At 50.1% G+C, this 10,937-nt stretch overlaps 4 protein-coding genes across 5 annotated transcripts in view; 2 read left to right on the top strand and 2 right to left on the bottom strand.

Moving 5' to 3' along the window:
* LOC122624898 overlaps positions 1-10,937 on the top strand; it is a 140,354-nt gene that overhangs the window by 24,717 nt on the left and 104,700 nt on the right. The window lies entirely within an intron of this gene.
* Positions 2,063-3,393, bottom strand: LOC122624902. Of its 2 annotated transcripts, none has more exons than XM_043804666.1 (2): positions 3,251-3,393; positions 2,063-3,024 (listed from the first exon to the last, which is right to left on the bottom strand). In XM_043804666.1, exon 2 carries the CDS (start codon positions 3,022-3,024, stop codon positions 2,206-2,208), a length of 819 nt encoding a protein of 272 aa, XP_043660601.1. In that variant the 5' UTR covers positions 3,251-3,393; the 3' UTR covers positions 2,063-2,205. The 2 variants fall into 2 exon arrangements, with proteins under 2 accessions (XP_043660601.1, XP_043660600.1); XM_043804665.1 differs by having other exon boundaries at positions 3,200-3,259.
* LOC122624904 lies at positions 4,134-4,913 on the bottom strand. Its single transcript, XM_043804669.1, has one exon. It carries the CDS (start codon positions 4,816-4,818, stop codon positions 4,213-4,215), a length of 606 nt encoding a protein of 201 aa, XP_043660604.1. The 5' UTR covers positions 4,819-4,913; the 3' UTR covers positions 4,134-4,212.
* LOC122624895 lies at positions 9,175-10,923 on the top strand. Its single transcript, XM_043804655.1, has one exon. It carries the CDS (start codon positions 9,175-9,177, stop codon positions 10,921-10,923), a length of 1,749 nt encoding a protein of 582 aa, XP_043660590.1.

Genomic DNA, 10,937 nt, shown 5'->3' with positions numbered 1-10,937 from the left:
CTCCGGTAATAACTTGTGCTTGTTGCTAAGTTGATGATGGGGCTGCTTGACCGCCTTGATCCGGCTAAATGACGATGGTCACTCCTTGGAGGGAACCAGCACAGACAACATTCACCGGTTCGCACGTAACACACTCGGGTGCACCAACAAACAACAAAAAATAAAACAAACAATTTTAGCACTAAACTCGGGCCATGTCCAGCAGCAGTCAGCAATGAAAATGAAGTCGACAAATGGGAAGTAAAGCCAAAGCCAAATCCAAAAACCAAAACCAAAACCGAACCGAGCGGGAGACGAGCGCTGAGGCGACTGCAATGGCGCGAAGCTCTGACACGGCGTTTTATAGTAGTGGCGTCTAGTTCTCTCTGGTCTCAGGTTCAGGTCTTGAAACTGAAATCCAAATCTCGAGTATCGGAACCAAATGGGCAGCGTTTGTTGGCCAGCTTCACGAGATGCAGATGAGCGAAGGATGGAAAGATGGTAGATGGATAGATGGATAGATAGTTGGATAGATGGAACACAAAGGCGGATTGGATCCGTTTAGAGCTGCGGCAATTAATTGAAAAGGAAAGTAAATAGCTGCAAGCTCGGCAACTCAAATTGAAATCATTTCAAACTCAATCAGCGGCAACAAAGCGAGCACCGCCCAGCAACAACAAAGGCTAATTTACGCGTTTTAAAGTGTTATAACAACGTCGGACAAGTGAAGCGCGCACCCCTTCGAAACAGCCATGTATGTAAGTCATCTACATCTGAAGGAAAATACGACCATTAATCGAGTTCGAGTTCGAGTTGGAGCCAGCCGCGGATTCCAGCTCAAAGTCAGACCCGGACCATCGATAACCGCTCATTTCCGCAGCCCAAAACTTTGTGGCAAGTGGCCATCCGACCCAACCGACCCATCATCCCATCATCCAAATCCCATTACAAGGGATTCACCGCCACAGGGCGTCCTCCACATTATCGTGGGTATGGGTATATCATCTCGTCATCGTCGGTGCATCGACGACATGTGGAATGGTCGGTGATTGAAAGTGAATTGTGGCACTCAGTGCGCAGTGGAATGCCTCTCCAATTGCGTTTGGTACCCTTACTGAAGATAAGATGAAGTGGATAAGTTTGACGCGTTCTTAAAATTACCGATAGAATTCTTCACGTTCTATCAAACAACTAATGTTAAATAATTATTTTGCATTGAGTCAAATGCTTTGCAGGGTGCGGTATAACCAATTCTTACTTGAATTAGACTTGAAGAGCATACCATTGTCGATGTTTCGCCGCGAAATACCTTTGGTCATTTGCTCCACTTAATGCGGCAAGTGAAAGATGCTTTGGGCTGAGCCCCTTCCCTTTACTTACCCCGCCACTTGGAGTGGGGCAATGAAGGGCCTATTTCGATTTGAGCCAGTTAATTCCAAATAAATTTGTCAAATTTTGACAATTAGGAGTCGACAGATGAAATGGCTGGCAGCACTGACGCAACTCCAAGGTTTTGTGGCACACACGCCACAACTATAGTAAACTAAACTATACAACCCGTCTCTGTTCCGGTCGGGCGCGAAATAGTGTTTTGGTCACTTTCACGCAAATGAAAGAGAAACAAAAACAATGGCCCTGCATTCTGCACAAGACCACAATGCCAGACGACCTTCGTCTTGGGCTTCCAGCCTAAAAGGTGGAGGAGCACTCCTCCATTTGAGGTGTGTTTGTGTGTTTTTCTTTGCTCGCTGTCCCCTTTTTGGCGGCTGTGCAAATAAACAATCTAGATACGGTAACGTCTGGATTTCATTCGGGTTTATTTGGCTGGGTTTTGTTTCGTTTGGTTGGGTCATCTTAGCACGGTGTTGGGCTGTTGGGCTGTTGGTGTGAAAACGAAAGGTGGAAGCCCGCTGAAGAACGACACCAGTGACTCAGATAAAAGGGCGTTATGTAAATGAAATGGAAAGAAAACAATTTTGGCACATGTGCCATATACTCGCACTGCTCATGTTTCCCATTATAAAAGTCGCGGCTGTTGAATTATGAGAAAATTTATTTCTGTAGTCACAAGACGGTAGGGTTTTAAGGTGAGTCTTAGAAAATTACATGTTTGTGCGCTTCTTGACTTGTAAAAAAGTAATCACAGGCTCACTCCATACACAAGGCTTTGTTCCAGAAGAAAAAAAGAGGCTTAAACGTTGCGAGACTTTGGCGGCAGCTTACATCCTATGGCCTGGTCCTCAGGTACAAGTGGGGACCATTGGCGGCGGCGTCATGGCCGCCAGGCAATCCCATCGAGGCGGCTGGCAAGTACTCGTTGAGATTTAGCGAGAACGAGGGCGGGAAGTGTTTGTCCTTCGCCTCGCGATTGATCCGATAGGTGTTGCGGAAGGCGGCCGCCGGGTTGATGGACCCACTGGCGTATCCCTGGAGGGCAGCGTAATTGGGCGGCAGAGCACTCAAAACGGTGGCCGTCCGTCCTCCGAAGTCTGGCTGTGCGCCGGCGGAGATTGCTGGAGGAGATCCGGCGGCTGCTGCGGCAGCCGAGAGGTACGGCGAGATGGGCACTATGATCGGTCGGGTGGGAATCAGCTGCAGGTACTGGACCGAATTTCCGGATCCATCTTGGATTGTCTGGGCCGGAAGATACTGCATGAGCATGGGCGTCGACGGTAAACTGGCCACACTCGGTGTTCCGGCCGTTTGCATGGGCGTGAAGTTGGTCTCCATTTCGGGCATCTTGTACGAGGGCTTAAACGCCGGATCCGTTTGCGCCAGAATCTGGGCCTGAAGCTGATTTTGGGCTTGGGCCTGGCTCTGGACCATGTCGTAGCCACTGGCATAGGCACTCAGCGAGTTCAGGTGCGCCTCCTGTTGCTGCTGCTGCTGCTGCTGCTGTTGCACCTGTGGCAGGCTGTTCGGGGACTTGGAACCCTTACCGGCGATCTCGGGACTCGAAACGGGGGAGCCCTGAAGGAGGGGCATCACGAGGAGCTGCAGCAGGAAGAGGTGGCAATGGATGTACATGTGTCGGTGGCACAGCATCTGCACGTAGCGAATGGGAGAAACGTTAAGGGGTCGTGTTCATGAAATATATTTGCAATAAGATATTTAAGATACTATAGTATAACATTTTGCAGCTTATGCCCAAAACTGATTTCAAGGACGCGAAGTGCATCCAAAATCAAAACACTGTGGTAAACTGGACCATATGGATCACCTTTCGAAACACTTTTTTATGAACACAGAAAAAAAAGTATGAGCTTTTCACCTCGTTGAATTTTCGCTGCGATTTGAATTTCAATGCTGCCTGGGAGCGTGGAAAACACTTGCACTTTTCCTGGCGAGCGACGCGCTTTGATTAACACGGCTGCATTGCGAGCTTGGCTTTTATATCGCTAGTCGACCAATTTCCCGCAATTGGCAACAGGCTGCGGCTCCGACTGCAGTTTTAGCCAGAGCAAAACACGGCAGCGTCAGCGTCTGCAAACCCAACAACAACATTTGGCCGGCACTGTCTTGAAGGCATTTCAGCAGCATTGTTGCGTGTGCCAGGCTCTTGCATGTTGCAGGTTGCAAGTTGTAAGTTGCTGGTTGCTATTTGCTGTTTGCTATCTGCTAGTTGCTATTTGCTAGTTGCCGTCGTGTCCATCGCTTTTGGCTACGCTTCAAGTTCAAGTTTACAGCCATCGATCGCGCATCAGAGTCTTGGTTTCGTTTACGTTTTCGCTTTCGATCGACTTGCTTTGCTTTACTTCGAGCAGCTGGGTTCCGTCTTCCGAATCCGAATCGGTGGTTTGGGGGCGTGGCGTCTTTGGATCTCGCAGCGCTCCTCTTCCGCATTGCATATGGGCATGGCTACGGCGACGGCTACGGCTAACGGGTTTGGATGACAGCCACCAATGGCTGGTAGTTTGGTCGGTAGTTGTCACATTGGCTTTGGTCAGAAAGTGGGCATGCGATCTAATAGATGTGCCATTTTCTGAGTTTATCTCTAAGAGAAGCGGACTTCTTTAGGCATACAAATGTACTTGATTTTTGGAGATAAGGCACACTGAATCGAAAATTAATGAGGATATTTACTATTATGGTAATTCATAATTCAATTTGTGATGAAACCTATTGTCCCACTGTGCCCATTAAAACGCATTTGGTATAATTTGACCGTAAATTTAGCTATTGACTCGGGTAGACTGATATGGCTGTTCAAGTGGGATGGTGGTCACCACCGACTCAGGTGGCAAAGCTCTGTGCGCTTCCCTGGGATTGGGTCGGCATTGAAGTGCCGGGCTCGAGGGTTCCGAAGATCAGCGCGGAGCAGCGGCGATGAAGGGTGCGCCGCCAGTCGAGCATCCCGCAATGGAGCTTCCGGGGCAACGCGGTGGCCCACAGCGACAGCCAGAGAAGACAGGCGCCGATCAGTCCGGTAGTCAGGCCCAAAGTCCAGTACTCGCAGGCCAGAAAGGTCTGCTCCTCGACGGCCAGGGCCTGGAGTATGCCCACAATGGCGCACTGGCAGAGGGACTCTATGCGGTGCCACAGTTTGCTTAGGGTCAAGTCCAGCACCAAACAGCAGACGCCTGTTTCCAGGAAGAGCGATGCCCAGGACGACTCATTGCCGCGAAGGTTTCGATTCCCATTCCTAAACCGCTGATCGGCGGGCAGAGCACTGGGAAACATCCTCACGGCGTGAAGAAGGGTCACCACGCAGGCGGAGAAGAGCCAGGCGCCCAAAAGAGGAGCAGCGGAGCCGGGAGATTCGCGGAAGTAGTAGTAGTACGAGATGCCCAGCACCGAGTGAATCAGCACCGCCATGATCAAGGCCGTGAGTCGAGCCATCTCAGGAGGTCCTCTTCAGTCTACAGTTCCGGATTTACTGGAGTCAAGTTGGGTGGGAAAGCCTGAAACTGAACTATTCAACTGACTTTTGAAGCAGCAGTCACTATTTGTGCAACCCTTGTGATATTCATTCTTGTTTTAAGGAGCCATAAGGAAAGCTAGTAGGACTGTCTTAATATTTAATATAATTGATATTCTCTTTACAATGCATAATGTATAATTTATGACTGATACAGCATTCTTGCCGAATAATGCCATGTGTAATTGCACAGGTTTCCTCTTTGTGTAATCACAGTCACTGTCCGCGTCACAGTTGGAGTCACAGACACGGCGGCAATGGCAATTATCACCACAAGTCAAACAGGCTTCGATGTCAAGGCCTTGTTTTCCTCATTTCCAGTGGGCTCATTACGTGAGGCAAGTGGAAATGGTAAAAGGGGAAATGTGCTCAATAGTCGTCAGCTTACTTTCATTTTTCTTCGGCCAAAGCTTTGCAGCTTCGCAGCTCGCACTTTTGGACTTTTAAGCTTTGGCATGATCATAAGCTTTTCTAGATCTGCCAACAAAGATGCGCTCATTTATAAAATGATGAAGTTGGTTGGCATGGAATGAAATCTTTTAGTAAGATTAAAACCCTGAGCTGCAAATAGTCTCATAAAGCCCTGGATGCACTTGCTCCGCACTGTGCGCTGCCGACATGACGTCCCAATCCTGGTGTTGCTGCTCCTGCTCCGCTTGCACTGTCAGCAAGTCATAAATCTTCGGCTTCAACTGAACTTGATACATCAAAATGTTGGTCAAATTAAATTTCTTGCGCCTCGTCCTTTCCCCGCCGCTCCTTGATCCTCGCAGGGATTTCACTAGCAGCAGCAGCAGAAGGAGCAGCTGCCAAGTAATTCGTCAAGCTGCTTTGTCCTCCTCCAGCGGCTGTGCTTCTTATCTCATCTCTGGGCGAGCATTGTTGCTCCGCTCCTCTGTGCTGGTGCTGTTCAACTGTCTGACTCCACCACCCACCTAACCACCCACCTACCACCCACCACCCACCAGCTACCACCCCCTGTAGCCATCCCTGTATCGCCCCGTTTTGGCTGGCTTTCATGTCAACTGCATTTTTCTTTTGCTGTGTTGCTTGTTGTGTGCTGTGCGCTTTTTCACTGCTTTAAACCACTTAATGGGTTTTTTTTATGTGGACCTGGCTTAGATGGAAAAGCGCAAGGATGGCGGTGGGGGGTGGGAGGTGGAAGGTGGGTGGTGGCATGGCGGTGCCTCGGGGCTATTCATGCTGCAGCTTTCTTGTAGCTTCATTCACAAAGACTTGCAATTCATCAAATCTCGTTAGCCTCGGCTTTTATAGAAAATCTGCAGCTGCTTTTGCTTCTGCTTTTCTTTTCGGGCTTTCGGGCTTTCGGGGTTTCGGGGGGCTATTCCTCTCATTCAGCTGCCACGCCCACGGACACGGAGTGGGCGCGGCCGAAGCTTCAGCACCGATTCGCATCCGTTTTTCCATTTCCAAACGGCATCCAAACGGCTATCCTCTGGGATCCTCTGTCATTATTGACTGGCAAAGACTTTAAGACAACTTTTGTTCCGCTCCCATGCGCTTAACTTTAAGGGCTTTACCTTATCTTCTCCACCAGAGCTGAGCCTGAGCTCCGATCCATGGTTCCTTCGCTTGAGCTAATGAAAAGTGTGTGTCGCCCAAAATGGAGTGGAATCCTTGCAGCTGCAACAGGCCCTCCTGGCGCGCAGCTCATCTAAATGAAAGTAAACCAAAGCTCTGCCAAGGAACAACAATAAACGAGTGGTCAGGTGCAATGCATGTTTAATGCCTCCACCGCCCAACCACCACTCACCCACCAGTATAAATCCGTGATGGAGGAACGCTCTGGAGGGATGCTCTCCACGTTTCCCAGGTAGCCTTAAAAATGTTTCCAGCACTGGGGTACATGTGGCCAGCACACTGGGATTAGAGGACCCTTTTGTGCTTCCTTCACAACTTTTTGCTGGGATCAGCACTGTGTGGGTATACTTTGTAAATAGAAAATCTGCTATTCAACACTGGTCTGTGCTTGGCCGACCTAAGTAACACCGCTACCAATACTGTTTTGTCTGCTGGCCAGTGTTTTCGAAGCCCAAGTGATGGCAGAGCATTTGCGCCGCACTTTGGCTAAGTGGGCGAATGGCGCATGGAAGCAGCTGCTCCTGGGCACCGGAGCACCGAAGCACCGAAGCACCGAAGCACCACCTCCAGCCTGGCAGCTCCAGCCTGCCAGCTCCTTCATTTGCTCCCTCTTGGCAAAGTGCCCCATATCACGCACAGGCAAACATTGCAAGGACCCCAAATGCATTCAATTAACAATTTCTCCGGCCCTAGACCTGGCACACAACTTTACTTTACTGGCTGCTGCAACTGGGAACTAAAAAGCGGGAGCAGGAGGCGGTGGTGGCTTTTAATCAAAAACTTGCATTTGCCAAGTGGCAGGGCAACTTTTTGGGCCAAGTTTGTGCGGCGCCAGAAGTGGGTAAACTTCACCAAATTGTGACGTCGACAAAAGTCAAATCGTGCCGACTCGCAGCACCCTGAAGGCCTCACATGTTCATTACGCTACACGATTGCAATCAGGGGAATGTGTTTTGGGGTGCAGAATTAAAAGATACCGTAGTAAAAGGAGTTGGCTGGATATTTGGCACTCACTGTGATGCAAAAATGTATGAAATGTATGTTCTTATAATAACTCTCTTTCAACGTGTTTGTATCAATGATCCAGATTTTTCCTGTATCCTTATGCATGTCTGCGTAATTTACGAGCAAATACTGTTGAATTAGGGCTTCATTTATGAATCATACTCGCGTAATGAAATCATTGATTACAATTCGTTATTCGTTGTGGCAGAAACCATTCTGGATGTTGTCAGTCAGCAAGTGAGTGCCGCAAATTGCCAGGACGGGACTCGCAACTCGGAACTCGGAACTCTGTGGAAATTCAAAGCATTGCCGAGAAATGAGCGTAACCGAAGCCAAACACCCGCATGCCAAACGGAGCTCCACCTTCCAGCCCAGACCATCGCCAATCGTTCTCCCTTCTGTTTGCCTCGCCCACTCCATTTTAAAAGTACTTTTGGAGGACGAGGATCGAGGGGTTCGCATGGAGGATGGCGGATGGAGGTTGGAGGATGGCTGATGGCTGGCGGGCTCGTGCCATTTAGCAAAAGTAATTAAGCGTCAATGCGTTTCATTTGTGTTACTTTTCTGGGCAATTACGGCGCAAAGTTTGCACTTTTGCAGTAGTGCGGCGCAAAATGTTCATTGTTAAAGGCAGACCCAGAGCCAGACTCCCTCAGACTGCAAAAAGATTTTATGCCGCAGCCCCAGAATCGATCGCAAGAAGGGGATAGTTGGCGTTTGATACAGCGTCAACAGGTGAGCTCCCGACTTTCGGACTGTTATCAGCGTTTTCTGCTCCATCATCGTTATTATGATTATCATTATGATGAGCGTCGTCGGGGTTCGGAAGCAACGTTTTACCAACTACCGGGAATCCCTCCACTGGCCACTGCAATGTGCTAAGAGTGTTTCTCATTAAAAAGTTGTTTCGCAATTTTATTATCCTGTCGTTACCGAGGTATTTGTAGTCCAGAGTCCAGAGTCCCTGTCCGTGGCCGTGTCCGTAGTCATCCTTCCCGTCTTCATCCTCGTCCCCCAGGTGCTGCTGGTTGGTTGGTTGGTTGGTTGCTTCATTGTGACGAGCTGAGCTCAACCGGGGTGACAATGTCAATAAAGCAAACTTCGCACCCGGCCAAGAGCCCTGCGGGGATCCCGCTCATAAAATTATTTTTAAATTACTTGTAAAAATAACAGCAACAGCCGGAGCGCAGGGAAATGCAAAAAGTTTAAATAAAAGTGGGGAAAACAAAAATTATAGCGAGCGGCAAACAAAACGGAGCAAAACAAAATCATTTACGATGGCTCAAGGGATGGCAACCAGGAATTATCGTTGCATAGTTTGGCGGAAACAATTTGCACAGAAATGAAGCTTTCACAAGTATTTCTACTCCGAGTAAACGGATGAGACTTTGACCTCAAGATCGTTCAGTTGTAATACAACGATTAGTTGGGCAAAACGATTAGCACCCCGACTTACAAATGAATCCTCAATCGTTTATAAATATAGTTATTATGCGGCCGGATAGGTCCTACTAAATTTGGCTAATTGATAAAGCCCCACAGCTCGCGGCCATAGATAATTCAACATGAAGGTGGCTATTATCGCAGCTCTCTCGCACTCTCGTTTTGATTAGATTGCGATTCCTGCTTTGGGCAAACTATCTTCAGTGCTCAGTACGCAGTCGAGCATAATGTCAACAAGAGGTGGCTTCATTCGGCTCACAATTCTGGTGACGGCGTCCCTCTTGGCGATCTTCATCCTCCTCAGTGCTCTGCAGCGCACGGATAACCTGAGACCCACGGACTTGAGCCTATATGGCGGCAGTGCAGAGAATGGGCTTGCTGGGAAGGTAACTCCGCCCCCGATTCGCCACCTGGAGGAGCCCATCAAGGAGGAACTTGTGCGGCAGCTGGAGCAGGAACTGCCGGAGGTGGACTATGGCTTCTGGTACCATTGGGCCAAGCCCCTGGCCTACAAGATAAACAAAACGTGCGCTGTGTATCCCGATCCTCTGGATCTGAAGCTGCACAACATTTACTGGCAGACCTTCGTCAACTCGAACGTGACCTTTCGGCTGTACGCCGCGTACTTCGACGAACGGAAAGGGCTAAAACTGCCTACGGTGAGGATTTTGGCCACTGCCAATCAGATCGGCGACGCGTTTCCCCCAACCCATTGCCAAATGTGGTACGAGAACTATCGGGAGCCAATCCTCGTGCCCGTGTCGGAGTTCCTGAGTGTGTGGGTCAAGGGGTGGGGCTCCAAGCCGAATCTCAACTACCCGCATCTGCTGAGCTGTCCGATTCCCACGGAACTGCCGCCGCCTGCGATTAACGCCTTTCCAAAAACCGTGTCACTCGTTGCGCGCCACTGCGAGAAGGCCAGTAATTCGCTGAGGGTCAACGTGAATCAGAAGCAGCCAGTGTCAGTGGAGATCGCGTCCTTGCAAGGTTCCAAATCCCCAAATGCCACAAATGAAGCTCCTTTGAGCTTCGGCGTCTGCCTCAAGGGATTCGATTTTCCGTATGTGGATTTATCAGAGCGCCTCATCGAGTGGTTTGAACTGCAGCGCATTCTGGGCGCCTCGCGGATCTACGCCTATATGTACGATGTGCATCCCGCGGTGCAGAGGGTCCTCGACTATTATCAGCGCACTGGATACCTGGAGCTGCGACCCCTGACCCTGGCCAATGGCATGCCCAGACTGAGGCACTACCAGCACATGCTGCTGCAGCAGAGGAAGCTGGAGAAGAGACTGAACGAACTGATACCCTACAACGATTGCTTCTACAGGAATCTGTACCGCCACGACTATCTGGTTAACGTGGACGTGGACGAGGTGATAATGCCGCTGGGCGAAAACCGCAATTGGCATCAGTTGGTGCAAAAGACCCACGCCTCGGAGGTTGAGAAGGGCGGCAGGTGTGCAGGTCGCTTCCCCGCCTTGTGCTTCATCAACTCGTACTTCACCAAAGTGCCCACCGAGTTCAGCAACCACGAGGAGCAGGCCATCGCCGGCGAACTGTATGTCCTCCAGCACACGCAGCGGATGAGGAACTACTCGAGGCCGGGCATGGCCACCAAGTGTTTCCACAATGCCCGCCTGTCCCTGGCGCTGCACAACCACTTCACCCTCCAGTGGCTGCCCGGCGGTTGCAATTCGCGGACCGTAGACACGTCGATTGCCCAGATGCAGCACTACCGGGAACCCGACAACAAGTATAATCAAACCGATCTGACGGATGATCGCAGTGTCTGGAAGTTTGCCGGCGAACTGCGAGCCGCCGTGGAGTATGTGTGGCTTCATCTGGACGATGTGATGGCCCAAATCAGCGATCCCGAGGAGCAGCAACAGCAGCTGGAGGAGTCACTGGACCAGGAAGTCGACGAGCTGCCTCTTCAGCCATTAGTTCTGCTGCCGCCGCAGCCTGTATCATAAGTTTGTGCTCAGCT

This window comes from Drosophila teissieri, chromosome X (assembly GCF_016746235.2).
Source record: "Drosophila teissieri strain GT53w chromosome X, Prin_Dtei_1.1, whole genome shotgun sequence".
Classification (NCBI taxonomy): Eukaryota; Metazoa; Arthropoda; class Insecta; order Diptera; family Drosophilidae; genus Drosophila; species Drosophila teissieri.
The sequence above is the reverse complement of the archived record's forward strand: the minus strand, read 5'-3'. Positions and strand labels throughout refer to the sequence as shown.